At 39.0% G+C, this 18,806-nt stretch overlaps 2 protein-coding genes across 3 annotated transcripts; one reads left to right on the top strand and one right to left on the bottom strand.

Annotated features, from left to right (window-relative positions):
* The first annotated feature begins 131 nt into the window (after positions 1-131).
* LOC127970183 (steroid 17-alpha-hydroxylase/17,20 lyase) lies at positions 132-4,395 on the top strand. The gene is made up of 8 exons (XM_052572492.1): positions 132-559; positions 630-768; positions 895-1,124; positions 1,704-1,790; positions 2,002-2,211; positions 2,296-2,465; positions 3,428-3,531; positions 3,610-4,395. The coding sequence occupies exons 1-8, from the start codon at positions 227-229 to the stop codon at positions 3,891-3,893; spliced, it is 1,557 nt and encodes a 518-aa protein (XP_052428452.1). The 5' UTR covers positions 132-226; the 3' UTR covers positions 3,894-4,395.
* A 169-nt stretch (positions 4,396-4,564) lies between these two features.
* Positions 4,565-18,696, bottom strand: LOC127970184 (WW domain binding protein 1-like). Of its 2 annotated transcripts, none has more exons than XM_052572493.1 (4): positions 18,455-18,696; positions 15,557-15,659; positions 13,212-13,373; positions 4,565-7,944 (listed from the first exon to the last, which is right to left on the bottom strand). In XM_052572493.1, the coding sequence occupies exons 1-4, from the start codon at positions 18,602-18,604 to the stop codon at positions 7,208-7,210; spliced, it is 1,152 nt and encodes a 383-aa protein (XP_052428453.1). In that variant the 5' UTR covers positions 18,605-18,696; the 3' UTR covers positions 4,565-7,207. The 2 variants fall into 2 exon arrangements, with proteins under 2 accessions (XP_052428453.1, XP_052428454.1); XM_052572494.1 differs by lacking the exon at positions 18,455-18,696 and adding an exon at positions 15,993-16,172.
* Between the last annotated feature and the right edge of the window lie 110 nt (positions 18,697-18,806).

The following is an 18,806-nucleotide window of genomic DNA, read 5'->3' as shown; positions in this document are numbered from 1 at the left end:
TATATTTATCAAATAAAGTAGAAAATCAAAAATGGGCTCCATGCATTTCTTGAATGTGGGGAACATGTTGAAAACAGCCCTGATGACACTTAGATAGTTGAGGCTAAACTATTTCAGGGTCAAGGAGGTGGCATTGAAGAATTCGCATAAAATCTCCCGTCGCCTCGACCAAACAGGCAGTGCTGATTTGAAGAGCTTGTGAACACTTGGTTGAATGTAGCTGACCATGTCTGACCAACTCATCCTGCCATGGCTTCTCTGTTCATGCCTGTTATCTACAGTAGCTCTACTAGCGCTGTATCTCAAAAGGAAGATGAATGGATTTGTGCCAGGCGGCAGAACTCCTCCAAGCCTCCCATCACTCCCCATCATCGGGAGTCTCCTCAGCCTCGTAACTGACTGTCCTCCACACATCTTCTTTCAGCAGCTGCAGAAGAAATACGGAGATCTTTATTCCCTCATGATGGGCTCCCATAAAGTCCTGATTGTGAACAACCACCATCATGCAAAAGAGATCCTGATGAAAAAAGGGAAAATATTTGCCGGGAGGCCACGAACTGTAAGTAAACTTTCATCAGCAGCTGAATTTCACTAAAATATTTACTTTACTTTACATGTTTGTCTTTAAGGTTACAACAGACTTGTTAACTCGAGATGGGAAAGATATAGCATTTGCTGACTACAGTTCCACATGGAAGTTCCATCGGAAAATGGTGCATGGAGCTCTTTGCATGTTTGGTGAAGGTTCAATTTGTATTGAAAAGATAAGTGAGTATCACTGCAACCAACATGATATTCAACTTTATAAAGCAATGTAAATGATAAAAAATGCATAAAAAATTGAAAAGTTTAAAAAAAAAGGCATGCTTCCTAATTCTTACTTTCCACCTGAAGTCTCCAGGGAGGCCAGCTCTATGTGCGACATGTTGACTGAATCCCAGAACAGCGTTGTGGATCTGGCACCGGAGCTGACTCGTGCCGTCACAAACGTGGTGTGTGCCTTGTGTTTCAACTCCTCATACAAACGTGGAGATGCTGAGTTTGAGGCCATGCTCCAGTACAGTCAGGGAATCGTTGATACAGTCGCTAAGGACAGCTTGGTGGATATTTTCCCATGGCTGCAGGTAAGCTTTAATATGTGATAATGATGTGTCATAAACAGCAAGATTCTTAATTGTTTTGGAAAGAGGTCTCACCAGGGCTGTATTTAATTGATAAAAATTACAGTAAAAACAGTCATTTCAGAACTCAAAATAACTATTATCTAATTTCTAATTTTAGAATGGAATTTATGCAAAAATTCAGTGATGCAAAGCTGAATTTTCAGCATACTGTTTTACGTAAGTCTTTAGTGTCTCTTTCAAAAATCATTTTAATATGCTGATGTGCTGCTCAAGAATACTAGACTGGCTTATATTTATGTGAAAACAGCAATACATTCGTTAAGGCTTCTTTGATGAACAAAAAATTCAAAAAGAACCACATTTATTTGAAACAGAAGATGTTTAATGACATTATAAATACTGTATCTTTTTGTCACTTTTTATCAATTTAATGCAACGTATTGATTTCTTTCAAACGAATCTTACTTTTGAACGGTAATTCTTGGGTTTCCTAGTGGTTAGTTACCTAAGATATAATAAAAATTATTTTTGTCTTATGCTTTGAATTCAAATAGCCTACATGTGTGTTTTTCCTCCAAGATATTCCCAAACAAAGACCTCAAAATCCTAAAACAGTGTGTTTCAATCAGAGACAAACTGCTTCAAAAGAAATATGAGGAGCACAAGGTAAGTGTGCATTTTCACTGTTAAAAAATGAAAATGTGGAATATTCCCTGTTAGTAATCAACATGAGTTCAGAGAAGCTGTGTGGAAATGGAGTATAACATTACATATATTATAAAATAGTGTAGTGTAAACTAGATGCTGTCACTGAGAAAAAGTCGGTGCTTTACTATGATTTCTCCCTCATTATCCTGGGATTCGTCTCCCTCTGCAGGTGGATTACAGCGACAACGTCCAGCGGGATCTCTTGGATGCACTTCTGAGGGCCAAACGAAGCTCAGAGAATAATAACACCAGCACTCATGATGTTGGTTTAACTGAAGACCACGTGCTCATGACTGTGGGGGACATCTTCGGGGCAGGGGTGGAAACCACTACTACTGTACTCAAATGGTCGATAGCTTACCTTGTCCATAATCCACAGGTAATAAACTGCTCCCAACTGGCAATTAGGAATCAGTTCTTGCAATGACGAAACTTAATAGATGTTCTTTACATTTGGCAATAGGTGCAGAGAAAGATTCAGGAGGAGCTGGACAATAAGATTGGAAAAGACAGACAGCCTCAGCTCAGTGACAGAGGGAATTTGCCTTATCTTGAGGCCACAATAAGAGAAGTTCTGAGGATCCGACCTGTCGCCCCACTTCTCATCCCTCATGTGGCACTCCAAGACTCTACGTAGGGTTAAAAAAAAGAACACAATTTTTTTTTATAATAATAATAATAATAAATAATATATTTTCCTTTATTTTGCAAGGATGCATGAAATTGTGAAAGAAATTTTTCTACTTTTGACCAAATCTTACTGAAAAAATGCATCACACTATACAAAAAAATTGTTTTCAACATTTATAATAAGTGGGAATGTTTTTGAGCTACAAATCACCGTATTAGAATGATTTCTGAAAGTTGTATTTATCTTACCGACCTCAAACTTGTGAGTAGTAGCTTATTCCATTCCATTTTATTTCATATTTTATTAATTTGGATGATTATTTGCCATTTGTTTTTGATGTTTAAAGCTGCGATAGGTAACTTTTGACGCTCTAGCGGTTAATAAACAGAACTGCTTGCGTCTTGCGGAAGAACATCGTAACTACTTCGGAACTACTTCTCTCTGTTTATGTCTATGAAGAATCACAAAGGTAGTGGGTTACTCCACTGCGGTACCCCCGAAGCAATCTAAAATAGTCCGAATATAAACACTTATTATAGGTGCACCCTAGTGATTCAGGACAAGCTAAAAACACGGTTTGGAAAATGGGTTCATGGTGTACTCGCTTATTCTATACATTTTTCTACATTTTGAACACAAACAAAGTTACGTACCGCTGCTCTGATTGGTTGCTTCTTACTGGGAGCGGATGAATTTCTGCAAATGGCAATAGGACCACTGGGAGGAGCCAGAGGAGCTTGATTTTTTCACAGATTATGTGTCTCATATTCTACTGTCAGGACATAATGACAGGTTTAACAAATATGAAAAAAATATATTTTTACAAAAGTTACCTACTGCTGCTTTAATGAACATCATTTGAATATTTGAAAAATAAAAACCTCCAAGTTTTACCCTCGGGGTTGCAAAAATTTCATGTTCATATCAAATCCTGATGTGATGTCTTCTCTCCTCTCTTTGACAGTGTGGGAGAATACGCTGTGCAGAAAGGAACCCGAGTCATTATTAACCTGTGGTCTTTACATCATGATGAGAAGGAATGGAAGAATCCTGAGCTGTTTGACCCAGGTGAGAATCTGTATTGATAACAAACATTCATGTAATCTGTGAACATTTCCAAATACAATGAATCCTCTCATCCGACAGGGAGATTTCTGAACGAGGAGGGTGATGGTTTGTGCTGCCCTTCGCCCAGCTATCTGCCCTTCGGTGCAGGGATTCGAGTGTGTCTCGGCGAGGCCCTGGCGAAGATGGAACTCTTCCTCTTCCTGTCATGGATTTTGCAAAGATTCACACTAGGGATGCCTACTGGCCAGCCTCTGCCTGACCTCCAGGGCAAGTTTGGTGTGGTTCTTCAACCCAAGAAATTTAAAGTCATTGCTAAACTAAGAGCAGGTTGGGAAAAATCCCCACTAACCCAACACTGCTGAGTAAATTATGTGTCTTTTGTACTCTTGAGACAGTCCTCATTTTTTATGATGCCTGCTATTGAATATCACAGATCAGACATGAATATAATTAATATATTAAGACAGTGTGAGTCCATGGTCAACAGTAATTGGATAGAGTGCAACAGTCAAGTTCTGGAGGTAAAAATCCCATTAATTTTCTCCATGGGCAACTGAACTGTTAATCAATGGTATGTGCTTTTGCTGAAGTCATCAGTCCACATTATTTCAACATGGAATTTTTGATGAAAAAAAACATTACCCATAATTCTGCAAAGAAATATCCACCAATCAGAAAATCAAAACAAGCAAAAAAGTACACTCTTATGATGTAATTTCTCTGCATTCTCAAATACTTAAATTTGTAAAACAAATGTAAATATTGCTTCTATACACGCATAATCATCTTTAAATCAAGTTATTTTCCCACCATTTTTTAGTTGTCAATTTCTTCTTTCCTTCAATAAAACTATTAAGTACACAGTCTTTTGTATTTTTGTCTAATTTCCTTCCTTTTTTTTTTTTTTTTAAAGACTTTTAAGAAATCCCTATAGGAAAATGAATAAGAAAAAATACTTTGAGAACAAAAATGGCTGAAAAAGGAAAAAACTGCCATTTTGGATGTGTAACTGAACCACTCACAGAAATCCACAGGCTTTCAAAGCTTTTTTTATTCATATGGAACATCTTTGATACTCTTTAATTTGGTTGAGTCTTCTTATAAAATGCGGAAAAGACAGTTTCATATATAAAAAGAAAGTGACTATGGATACAAAGCTAAAACATAGTACCAGGCTTGAATCAAAGATTAAGAGAGAGAAAAAAAAGCAGTTGGCTTGCAAAGCCTTTGTCACCATCAAGCGCGCGCGCACACACACACACACACACACACACACACTGCTCAGTGTCAAAACAGTGCAATGACAACTTTTTTAGGCAAAACAAATGAACATCTCATTCACAGTGAGCTACCCAAAACAGTGACACAGATTTCCACTTTTAATCAATACCTTTGGTCTCAAACATCAAAAGACGATAGAAAGCAATGGCGACTAGAACTACAGAAACATAGTTGACTTCGTAGCTTCAAGCTTCACTTAATCGGTCAAATAATTTTGATGCTATGATGCTATAACTGGTCCAAACATTCAGAATCCTCAATTTTAGATTTTGCCAAACAATACTGCTACAAAAATATTTCTGAAGGCACCACGTAAATGTTGAAAACTACCTCCCGAACCGTTTTTTTTTTCTTCCAGCCAACACACTAGGAACTTAATTTACCGGCCACATCACTTCTGATAGAAAATTAGCTACCATTTACAAAGGAACACTCTGATCTGAAGATCCATCTGTGCCAAAGCTAAGACTCTGTTAAAGGACGCCTACAACTGCTAATCTAAACCAAAGGTCAAAGAAACACAGTGGCCTGAAGAACGATCAACTCAAAGCATCCTACAATGACACACACACACACAGTAAGGAAGTGAAGTGTAGTGGAGCAGCTTTCAGTCTCACTGCCACAGAAACACTAAATCTCAATCTCATCATGAACCCGACTTAAGTGCTACACTAACAAGACAGTAACCTTACCTGGTCTGCTACAACAAAACGCACATTCAAATATTTAATAAGGCCTTTACATAAGTTAATGTTAGTGGTGCAAGAGTTCCCTTACAGTGTTAAGATACAAAAACAACTTAAAAGCTCTATGGGAGAATATAGAAATTAAATTAAGGCAAAAAACATATTTAAATGATAGGTTTTGATGGAAGGCTTATCAAGTTATCCTTTCAAACAAGACGTTACCACTGAGCAAAATCTTCACTCATACTGGCCCTTATTTTATGCAGAAATCAAAACTACGAGACACACTCTTCTCTAAGGCATATGAAAACTACCTAAATCAACAAAGGCACCGAGTGTAAATGTACAAGCTGGGTTCAATCTATATACTAAGGCATTTTCAGCCTTCATTTGAAGAGTATTTGCATAATGGAGTTCAAAACGTACTAGTATATAGCATGTGAATGTATTCAGTTTAAGCAAATAATCATGCAAAACATTGGATAAAGCCTAAGACCATGTTTACAATGATGAGACAAAATAAACAAAATGGCAACCATACTCTGCTAGGTAGGGGAGCACATTCACTTATTGATACAAAAAATATATATTTGAGATAATTGCTTTCCTTCATTGTTCTGAATAGCATCATGCAGATACTCCAGATCAAACATTTTCAGAAAAAAGACAAGAAAGAAAAACAAGAAACAACAAGTGAATATTAAAGCTCTGAAGTTTTAACAGACTGCTCTGTGGCTGTCTTTTCCATTTTTTAACATGCACATTATAATCTTAAATGGATAATCCACCAAAAACTGAAAATTATGTTATCAATTACTTTTAATCAAACCTGCAATATTTCTGTACCTCCTTCCACATGAATATTGATGCTTCAAAAAGTTCATAAAAAGATCATAAATGAATCCATATGAATCAAGTGGTTTAATCAAAGTCTTCTGAAGAGACGTAATTGGCTTATATAATTAATTTGATTCAAGCTTTTATTCATATTTAACAAGAACCATGGAAGAATAATTTCAACTGTACTTGCTTGAACTTCACTAGTTCTCACGCATCATGCGTTTCATTCTTTATGGACCATATTTGATGTGCTCTATGCATGTGCATATGGATTTATTTTACAATCTTTTTAAAGCACCCACTTTTAGTGGAATATACTCTTTTTATTAAAAATATCTTCATTTGCGTTTAAACATGAACAAACGTCTTGTGTATTTGGAATTCCTCAAGAGAGACTAAAAGACGGATCTTTCATTTTTGGGTGAACTGTCCCTTTAAGTATTTTTAAATGACATTACAGGTAAGAACTCAGGAGCAAAAGCCAGCACAAATCAATATCCCCTGACCTTGTGTGCAATCTTCATCTCAGTAGGAGGAAATCATCCCCCAAAAAGCAACATAAGCTTCCAAATCTACAGGCATGTCACCCAGAGCTCAATAAGGCTATAAACTAAGGAGAATTTCCCCTTTGGCTTTGATTATGATCTCTCTGTGAGGCAACAGACTTTACTAGATTACCCTATTAATCCATAAAACCTTGAGGACTCATTACACATTAACACCCTTCTAAAACTCTCTCTCTCCCTCCCTCCCTCTCACACACTCAAAGTACAACCAAAGTGGCATTGCTGACAGTACAAACTGATGTATCTCAAGAACGTAAAGGGGGACAGCAGTCTAAAGTAAGTCTCTGCTGGAACCGGTTGTGCTCAACTCTGGGGGTCTGTGTTGCTGGCGTGATGCGGACCATCCTGTTCGTTGATGGTGTGCAGATGGAGGCAGACTGGAGGTCGCTGATGCTCTCTGTGCTCTAGAGGCATGTCTGAGGCAGCCAGGCCCTGTTCCTCATCCCCTGGACCACGAGGAGGGCTGCTTCCATGGAGGTTGCAGCTTTCACAGAAGTCCTGCTCCTCAAGCGCCCCTCCATCCATGTGCCCTACAAGCTCTTTCATCTCCTCCTCTTCCTCTCCATCCCCGGGCCCCTGGTTGCAAACGCATACCTCAATCCCAGAGTCACCTGTGAAGCGCCGGTGGCGTCCTGGAGTCTTGTCTTTGCTGTCGGGAGAACAGTCTTCTACGGGTTCAGTCAGATCCTCACCGGAGCTGCCCTGTTTGATGGGGCTGTGTGAGGTAGCACACTCCACCTCCTGGGGCTGCTCGTCCTCTTCTCGGCTGAGGTACTGTGGTTTGTAGGTGCTTCTGAAAGGTCGGTGTGCAGTGGGAGTATGTGGCTGCTCTACACAGGGTCCCGGGGAACAGTTCTCAGATGCAGACGGGACGACGGGGCTAGACTGCAGTGGAGGGCAGAGCTCTTCTGGTTGTTCAGAGCACATTGGGTCAATGCTGGTGGACTGGCCTGGATGAGAGGGACTGTATGGAGGTGGGGGCGTCGGTGGTCTGTTCTCAACTTCCTCATAAGCTGGTAAGAGGTAACCAGGCAGGAACCCTGGAGAAAAGTATGAAGAAATGCATTTATTGACTGACCGCGACTAAAGCATGCATTTCTTCCAAGGGGCAATGAACAGATCTAGTAGTAGTACTTCCAAGCTCTTAATAACTTGATTCAGATATTATTGTTAGCTATTTGCAGACAGTTATCACTGATCTGCATACTTCTTATCCAACTTGTACTGCTTTGTTGGGCATTCTAGAATAATAGTAACTCATAAAATAAATAACTATAATAATAACTCATAAATGTACCCAATCTATCTTTGTTAACTATTCCACTTACATTATTGTATATTTCATATGTTGTATATTTTCAAAAGATATTTCTTTGTACACTCTAAGAAAAAGCTTATAGAACAGTTTACATTGCACCCAACTATAACCAGAGATGCAAACAGGTAAGGAGGAAAAAAGGTGCAGATCGGAGGCATCCTCCACATGGAATTTCTTTTAAAGATATTTGCTTTATATGCTCATCTGTAGTTACTTTAAGGTATTTTTACTAATATTTTTATTACCTTATATGTCCAAAATGTATATGTCCAAAACTGTTTCAAAGAAAATCTAATAAAAATTAACATCTTGTTGCAACTTTTTACAAAAATCAAGATTGAATATATTTGGTCAAAATCCTATGTTCTAAAAGATGAAGTGCTATGCAGGCTATTTAAGACAATATTGGCTGATTAAACGGCCATGCTGAACAGAACTGTTATGGAAATTTTTAGTTTTGTTAATTTGGCATTGATTGCATTAATCTCATTTAAGTATCTTTTTTAACATACAATGAATAAGGTAGTATATGAAGTCCATAGGGACATTGAGTTATTTTATGTAACTTGTGCATGTTAGTTGGCTGATCACCCTAAACCCACAAAGGGTTTAGCCCTAAACCCCAAAAAGGTTTCAGGGAAGGGGGGACTGACGTCTGAGGGCTTGTGGACCTTCACTGCTGGTTTCTCAATGGATTAGAAAACGCGTGCTACAAACGGTGAGACTGATTTTGAAATTCCAATAACCTTAAAAATTACAAAATTGGGTTTCTAATTTGGTAAACTGCGGTTTGATATTCCTAGACCTTATGTTGCAAGTCCAAGCCACCCCACAGGTCGCCGGTATGTGTACGGTTTTTTCATGGGTACGTGGAACTAATGAATGGTTTCATAGATACACGTGCAACGAGTTTTCACTGGTACGCGTACGTTTGCCTGTACGTGAAACAGTTTGTCGCCGGTACGTGAAACAGGATAGTTTCGCAGGTACGCGAGACTGATTTTTCGCGGGTACGGAAAAACAGGCCTGTTGCAGGTAAGCAGGACGGGGGTGATAAGACTTCGTGCGAGTAAGTGCGAAGCCACACGGTGGTGACGACCAAGTGTGAGGTAAAGAGGACGCGTTCCAGGTAAAGTCTCTCATGAGCAAATGTTGTTTGATTCTCTTCCACATGTTTCATTGTCCAAAAAGAACAATGACCATAGGGAAGACATTGATTTATTTGTAAAAATGTGTATTTTTTATGTGAATTGGGTGGAGACAGCAGAGGAAAATGTTGAATACAATCCAACACTGTCTGCATACCAAATGTGTTTGCACGGGACTGCTGTTAAAGCTGTACGTACAGTCTGTGTAATTGATGACACAATGACAAAAAACTTTCTCTCAGGAGGAGGAAGTAGAGACTTACCCATCGCTCAAAGAAGTCCCTAAAACACTTTGGGCTTTATCTAAATTTGACTTGGGGCTGGTTAAAAATTGGGAACCAGTTCAAGTCACTCCAAAGTCTGATTACAGACTCTGTGAACACCAGTTTTTGAATCATTAAGATCAGCTGGGGTAATTGTGCTCTGTGAAACCTATTTTCCCTGTTAAAAGATTAAGAAATATGCGAACAAGATACTGTCAAACTTTTGGCTACTGAGGGTCATAAGTCAGTTTGTCAAAACTGCAGTTTGTAAAAATGGAGGTGACATTTTTGGGTCATCATCACTAAAAATGGCAAATCCTAATCTGAAAAACAAAGAGAGACAATACAAAAGATTCTAAAGCTTATCATGAAAAAGCAACTCATGTCATTTTTGGGCATGTGTTCGTATTGTCGAACATTCATTCCAAATTATGTTATCAAAGAATCGCCCCTGAGTGCTTTGGCTTGCAACCCCATGACAAACTGACCTGGATTGTTTGAAGCAATTTTGCTACTAAAGTTAGTTGCTATCTGCAAATACGTCACATATTCCAAAATATATGATTTTGTGATTTTAGGTAACAAGTAAGCTGATACCAAGGCGAAGGACACAGCTATGAGAACAGAACCTTCTTTTACCTGTGTAACATTTAACAATGATTGATTCACACTCCATTCTGATTATCTTACAGCAATGCAAGCTTTTGCCACAGCAGACGACAAGAAACAACGGGTGAAGGCCGAGTGCAAACTGAAAACAGGCCAATACTGAAGACAGACCATGTCTGCCAAAACACTTTTTCCCACACTATGCAAAACTTGTACATGGCCTAGATCACATGAGTAAAGGGGGAATGTTTGATTTGCTAAATTAATATTGGTCCACAAAGGGATTCATTTCCTTTGCAGACAGGTATTGTCAATCATGTATGATCTGTGCCACAAGCAAAGTGGACAGAGGGCAAATGATGTCTCAAGTGGCACACCCACTTCCAAATCAGCGAATTGATAATATAATGTACAAACATAATTGATAATGCAAATTAAACCATCAGTCAGATGTGACATAAAAGAACTGATTAATGAAGTGTTGTGAGCAAACAGGACTGTCTTGGGTAAAAGCACTCCCCATTGTGTTAATGTATATGAGAATGAGAAAAAGAACAAAGTCTAACTTGAGTCCATTTGAAATTTTGTTTGACAGGCCAACTTCCAGTGGAGTAGGACCAGAACCACAACCACTGTCCTCTACAGTCTTGTGTGAAGATGACATGCTAAAGCGTAGTAGAAAGTTGTCTCTCGTTCTCTCTCAGATATCTTAGCAGGTAAAGGACACTCTGCCCAAGCCAGTGGAAGGAGTCTTGCATGATATCAGGTCTTGATGATAACACAGAGGTTAAAGTGGCAGAGGGAGCTACGTGGGTACATGCAAGTCAGGAAGGTTCCAGCGCCACCAGAGGGCTACAGCTCAGTAAAGTGATTGACCAGCTGCCCCGTGCCAAGGGGGACGTCTGGCTGACTTAGGTGAACAAACATACAGTGGTGAATGGGAGCTGAACACGCAGCAACATCACTGTGTGGAGGTGATCTGAGGTCAGTTTGGGCCAACGGATGACATCGAGGGACTTGAGCTGTTAGGAGAAATACCATCCGACCACTGCAGCGAAACTACACGACCAACTCGACAAGAGGGAACACAGGCTCTGGAACGGAGCTGAGAAGTTCTTCCATGCTGTAATACCGTCACTTGGGGGTCAGCCTTCTTCAAATTTATGTTGAAATTTGCAAGGTATGAACGGATGAGTTTCATGAACACTACTAAGGTGATGATGGAAGACATCAAGAAGAAACTACGAGGACTGAGGCTGACTGCACTGCAAGATTTGTTCTGGACCAGCTCTCCGCATCTCCTGGCGGGGATGTGTGTGTACTTGTGGGAAATATATTCAAAACATGACTAATTCAATTCACAGGTTAACAGCTAGAGAAGTAAATGCCAATGATGATTGGGAATGGAATTGGTTTAAGGGTTTACGGCAGAAAGAAGAATACATTGGGTTAATTGTCATCTCAGCACTGGCCATGAATTTATTTTTGCTGTGCATGTGACCTTGTGTAGTGGGAATGATTAGAAGAGCTGTAAATTAAATCATGAAATCTTTAGTAGTTCAACAGATGTTAATGTATAATGACTTTTATATGCAAGTACTTCTGATGTAAATGATGAACACAATGAGATGCTAAAATCTGACACCTGCAGCAGCTCTACAGAAGAAGAGTAGTAAGCAAGCATTACATGTTGTAGAATAAAGAATGTCTAAAGCAGGTCATTGTCCGTGTTACAAGATGATGCAACTGGAAGGAATGTTAAGAAAGTTTCTTCTGTTTGAATATCACACTAAGATTTTTACATATAATCAAATATAAGAGTTATTGTTTTCTTTATAGCTTGCTTATATGTTAGGAATGACCATGTTCCATAAAAAAAAAACAATGCAAATGCTTTGTTCACCCTTATAAGAGTAATGGTGTTTAAAATCTTGAATTTACATGATTGATGTAAACTATAAGGGTAGTGTATTCATAAATTTATCTACATTTAATCAGTAAAAGTGATCAATAATGATCAAAAGGGAGGAGTGTTATGGAAATTTTTAGTTTTGTTAATTTGGCATTGATTGCATTAATCTCATTTAAGTATCTTTTTTAACATACAATGAATAAGGTAGTATATGAAGTCCATAGGGACATTGAGTTATTTTATGTAACTTGTGCACGTAACTGCTTTAGGTTGAAAAACAACATTTGAGGGCAACTGTGTACCAGGGATGGGCAGTTTTTGAAAGTTACCAGGCATCTACGATGAGATGTGCATGAGTTATGATGTGATGTGCACTGAGCAACATGATTGGCTCAAAGGTCCTAGTCTGTCCTTCAATGTATCTTTTTACATTCTATAAAAAGTGGGCTGTAAGTCTGTGTGTTATCTCTTTGCACACAGACTCAGAAGCTGTGTGTAAACCAGATCATTCTCTGCAGAGAATTAAAGCAATACAAAGACAAAACCCTGTTTGGTTTTTCATTCTCAGTCTCTACAAATTGTTATTGAATTAGAATTTCCACAACAGAACAAAAAGCTTTCCCTCTCTCTCTTCACCGTTCCCACATCACAGACCTCAAATATATAAAATATTACCCTTTTTATACATAGTTTCTGAAGTAAAGAGTAAAGGAAATACTAGTCTATAACTAGTCTAAACAGGTTTATGCAACCAGCCCCAGTTCTTTATTTACTATTGTAAGATCACAAGCACCCTTGTGAGACCCCGTCACCTTTCTCATTGGATCTAAGTAAATCTCATAGGTGACCTATTTTGATTTAAAAAAAAGTGAACTGTCACTGAAAGGTGAGTAGTTTGCATCTTTGCATAACTCCAATCATCCTTTTTCTTCACCTTTACATTAGTGTCTGATTCAATCTCTGTGGCCAAAACTAAATTGCACCTTGAGAGATAAATTCATACTGTATTGTATTGATTATAGAGGTAGAATGACAGGGGAATGAATCGGGTACTGACTGAAATAGAAGGGTAGAGAGGAGTAATTATGGGCTTCTCTATAAGCGATGAGGTTGATCTCATGCTGCCGCTGCTGTTGTTGTAGTCTGTGTTTGGCTCGACGATGGTGGCACAAACAGCAGCAGCCCACAATGACGATGAGAGTCAGGACCAACCAAAACCCTGATGAAAGAGCACACAGATAACACAGTACTGTTAATGAGGGAAGAGAACATCATGTCCGAAGCAGGCACAACACACCATAAATCACAACTCGTCCATGTTAATCGAGGTCGTTGTCACCAGTGTTGTCTGACAAGAGGTTTTATTAGTTGATTGGTTTCTATTTTCTTTGCGTCTTGTCTTAAAGCTCCACCCAGAGTCAAACTTCATTAGTCTAACATTTCGATTTTTTGGATGCACACTTTGTATACGCTATTATTTAAAAGTATGGAGTTTTTTTTATTTTTAAAATGTTTTTAGAAAATAGTCTCTAATGCTTATGATGACTGCATTTATTTGATCAAAAATACAGTAGAAAGAGCAATACAGTGAAACAATATTACAATTTACAATAACGTTCATATTTTAATATATTTCAAAGTGCAATTTATTCCTGTGGTGCCAGTCTTCACTGTCACATGATCCTTCAGAAATCATTATAATATGCTTATTTGGTGTTCAAAATTTGTTTATTATACATTGATGCATTTTTTTATACAGTGATACTTTTTTCAGGATTCTCTGAAGGATAGAAAATAAAAAAATGGGTTAAAAATATTTTGTTGCATTTTATTTGCATATCTTTATTGTGACTTTTATTGTAAGCATCTGTGCTTAAAATATTAATTTCTTCACAAAAACAAAATAATATCTATAAAATGCTTCCATATTGGTACAGAAATGTCTTCTCCCAATTTGGCACCAGATCACAAGAGAAGAATGTGCTGGACATTAGGGTGTGATGCTCATCAGCCAATGGCAAGAGTCGTGTTGGTCAATGTCATGTGAGATCCATCCAAGAGTGTGAAACTTTGCCCCAAATAAAGCAGAGACCTTTTCTGGCAGACAGAGGGGTCCACTTTTCCTAATAGAGAAATTTAAGGCAGCTGTTTACAGGGGCTGGTCTGATCGGGTTACACTGGATTTGTGTCTGTCCGAGTATGTATTTGGCACGTTGTACAAAACCCAAAGTGCAGCCCCTTGACTCAGCAGACGATGTGCTGTAATTACCGTGGAGATGAGGTTAGTCCTCAGTTATTAAAATAGATGGTTCACCAGAGGCAGAGGGGTAATTTGATAACACAGGAAAGGAACATCGCCAACGGACGTGAACAGGGCCGAACAACAACTAGATCAGGGCCAGCCAACGACAAATGTTAGAAGCAACACACACATATCACACTCATAATTAAAACCTATAAAATGTGTTTAAAAAAAAAAGGTTAAAAAAACAACAACATTATATCCGTTTGAACTGTCACTTGCATTTGTGCTTGAAATGATAGCAGATCTGGTTCCAGTAAGCTACGTGATTGAACACCTAAATCCCATTACTATTTACAGAAACAGAACAATTACATTGTCAAACATGAGCCATGACTTGGGATGTCTTTTCCCAAGGCTTGCCGCCTCCTGTCCAACCCAAAGCTAGCATCAAAAGCTTGGGCTGCTTGCCGCAAACAACTTTTGAAAGGACAAAAACAGGTGGCATGTTACACCCCTAAATGAAAGTGAAAGTGAAAGTGAAGTGACATTCAGCCAAGTATGGTGACCCATACTCAGAATTTGTGCTCTGCATTTAACCCATCCGAAATGCACACACACAGAGCAGTGAACACACACACACACTGTGAGCACACACCCGGAGCAGTGGGCAGCCATTTATGCTGCGGCGCCCGGGGAGCAGTTGGGGGTTCGATGCCTTGCTCAAGGGCACCTAAGTCATGGTATTGAAGGTGGAGAGAGAACTGTACATGCACTCCCCCCACCCACAATTCCGTCCAGCCCGAGACTAGAACCCACAACCCTTCGATTGGGAGTCCAACCCTCTAACCATTAGGCCATGACTTCCCATTAGGCCATGACTTCTTAAATGCTATTACAACTGTATTTAAATGCTGAACCATTTCAAGGTTGAATGTAATCGAACTTTTAAAAAATCGAGACCGGCTGCCTTTTCTATCAAGAGTTTACAGTGTCCTGGAATTGGGACGACTGTATATTACACAACCAATATGCACTTGAAAGGACTACACGCATATCCAAAGCAATTTGAGGATGTTTCATACACTACAGAGAACAGGTACAGCATGGACAGACCTCATCTTACAGCATGTGTAGGCAGGAAGGACTTAGATACTTACACCACACCTCGTAGTAATAGCTGCAACACTGAGATTCTCCACAGCAGTGGCCCGAATCACAGAAGTAGCTCTGGTTGTTCACTCCTACACAAGGCAGCCGGGTCTGCAAAAACCAAACAGAAAATATAAGCATATTATCTGCACAGATCCCAGAACAGCTCTGTGCACCAAAGGCTTTTTTTGTTGGCGAAAAACTAACCTAAAACAACGTTTCACTGCAATATATAGCCAAACGAATAAGTATAATAATAAATCAAGTAAATAAATATCTCCAAGACAGTGATACATACAGGTGATAATACCCAGCACATTAATACAGCTGACAGGAAGATCGCTTTGCAAATCTTTGATCAGACGGTTTTATACTTCCATATCAAGTTACGTTTGATAATTATATAAAAAAATAATAATGCTGATTCCTCTGCTTTTGTTTTACCTGTCTAAACCCCAGGAGAAAAGGCATGATAGGCGTCTGATAGGGAAATCAACACAGCAGAGACAGAGTTTTGTTACACAGGGCTGCAAAGACCAAGGGAGAGACAGAAGAGGAAGGTCGGGCTCGGGCCACCCACCACCCACACATGGTACAGTGTGACATGAACTGCCCCCTTTATTAGCTGGAGGGGCTCGATTTAAACACACACATACACAGCCTCCCTCATGGCATTTCAGACTTAGCGAGGGCTGCCAGGGAATGCAAGTAAACAGGATGAACAGACAAGCGATCTGTGCTTTTCTCACATACACGCAGACATCGATGACAACTGCTGGCCTGACAGTTGTCTCGAGTGGTGTGCTAGATACAGGTATAGCGAAACTGAAATCTTGCCTGGGTGTTCAGAGCTGCAAACCTGTGCAGGGTTGGATGTAGTGCAAAAAAATGGACAGAATGGCAAATGGCAGCTGAGTTAATGCAGAAGACAAAAAATACCAATCAAATACATTTTTAGAGATAATGCCCGAGTAAATTTATTCTCTTTTAAAGCTGAATTTACATTGGAAGGTGATATGTACACTACTGTTCAAAAGCTTGGTTGGGCTCATTGAGGTTTTTTTTTCTTTTTGAAATTAATATTCAGCATGGCCACAATAAATTGATCAAAAGTGATAGAAAAAAACATTCAGAATATTACAAAAGATTTATATTTCAAATAAATGCAGTTCCTTTGAACTTTCCATTCATCAGTAAAGAAACCTGGAAAAGACAACAGACTTCTCAGGTTTTGAACAGAAGTGTGTCATTTGAAAAGGTTGTGATGTAGAGCTTCTCGTGATCCTATCCTAATTCTTCTCTCATCAAAAGTCCTGTTTGACTTCAGAAATGTGACTATTGGAGTAAAAGCTGTGAACGCCATTTCGTAGGCACCACGCATGTTGTTTTTGTAATGTTAGCAGATCGAAGATCCGCATATCTTTTAGGCACCTACATTCCCTCAGAGATAACACCTGTGGAGAGCAAACAGCTCGCTCCCTGCTTTTTTCATTCCCTGACCTTGATCTGCCACCTGTCACAACAGAGAGAAGAGCATCTTCTTCATACACACCTATCAGTCAAGGCCAGAATAAAAGCACAGTCAAAACAGCCTCAGCCCTTCATTGTTGAAATCTTTTAAATAGGTGATTTTTCCTAGACAGCCAACATTAAAAAGTCAATCAAAGTCAACTGTACAACTCAAACTGTGATTAGACGGAAGAATGATCACAACCTTAATACCAATAAAACCTTGCGCAGATTGAAATTTCCTATTGTACATCCTTACTTCAGTGGCAGCAGTAATAACAGACAGACTTTTTTAATTATTTATCCATCAGAAAGGATAATGTTCGGCCCGAGACCAAGCTTTATGAATCATTCATTTGGCTGTGTATTTACATGTAATCTCAGCAAGACTGAAATGGAACAGACTTTCCAAGAATTGTATTCTGTTTACAGATTAACATCACTGAACGTTTTAGAATTAGTCTAAATAGGAATCTAAATGTACAGAATCAGGGTGTGAATTGCTGACTTTAACAAAGAATTCAAAAGATCCACTCAAGGATATTGAATCACTTACTAAAAAGAAGCCAAGGTCACTACCGACCGACTTCTGAAATTCCTTCCTTTCTGTCCTTTCTTTGGCAACCAAATTTTTGTTATGTAAGGCAAATAAAATATGGCAGTCAACATATCAGGTCCCACATTATTATTATTATTATTAGGTGTCTTTAACTACTAGCTATAAAAAGGTTAAATATATTTTGTGTTTTAAGAACTTAATGTGTTCATACTTAAAAACACTTTGTGGCTTTTGAGATGGGATACAGGTAAGGGACAGGTTTTATGTAATTAAAATGTACGTTTCATACAAGTATACTGTTAAACAATATTAATTTAAATGCTGGTCTATTGTAGGGGGTCAACTTTACACCTATAACTAAATTTATTTTACACTTAGAATTAATGATGCCTAACGAGGTGCCTAAAGTCCATGTCATAGACCAGTGAATGTATATTCCTGTACATTTATTTACTTTAAAAGCCATATTAACATATCCTAAACTGTTCAGATCAGCCCTCTCTAGGTTGTTGTAATCTAGGTTGTTGAGTTTACTAAAAAAAGATTTTTTTTTTTTAAAACGGACGATAAAGCTCACTTTCGAACTTTATAAAATATGTTTGTGGCATGTCAAACTTAAACATCTAAGTAAGCTTTGTAGTCAGTGCTGTGAAAGCAAACATACAGGCTGTGCTTCAAAACCTAACGAGCTGACTACGTAGACCGCATTTTGAGCTCGAGAACAACGTTTAAATGCACCTAGGGCGCCTCAAAATGCTGTCTAAGTAGGCAGCTCACTAGGTTTTGTGACAAAGCCACAATCTACCGGCTAAGCTAATGACGCTAACAGGGTTTTTACCTCGGTCAACGCTGCCTCCACTGTCACCGAACCGATCGGTCCAATAACCGCGTTACTTACAAACAAGCCCATTCCCTGTTTTATATATCCAACCCCCCACATTCCGTCCTTTCCCGTGGCTTTCGACACATCTGCGACACGGGAGGACATTAAGCTAGCCTGCGAGCTAGCTTCAGTTACGTCTCTTTCTTCTTTCTTTCAACTCTCTCACAAACTCCGAAAGTCTCCGCAAGCCCAGCCCCCTGCTGCTATTGGTCCGTTCAAGCGAATACTTCCTGGTTTCACAACGTAACGTAGCGACGATTGGATGATTTATCTGTCGTTTAAAAACAACCAAAGCGACGGCAGGGCG

Source organism: Carassius gibelio, chromosome B13, assembly GCF_023724105.1.
Source record: "Carassius gibelio isolate Cgi1373 ecotype wild population from Czech Republic chromosome B13, carGib1.2-hapl.c, whole genome shotgun sequence".
Taxonomy (NCBI): domain Eukaryota; kingdom Metazoa; phylum Chordata; class Actinopteri; order Cypriniformes; family Cyprinidae; genus Carassius; species Carassius gibelio.
This window is presented reverse-complemented; position numbering and strand designations above follow the sequence as displayed.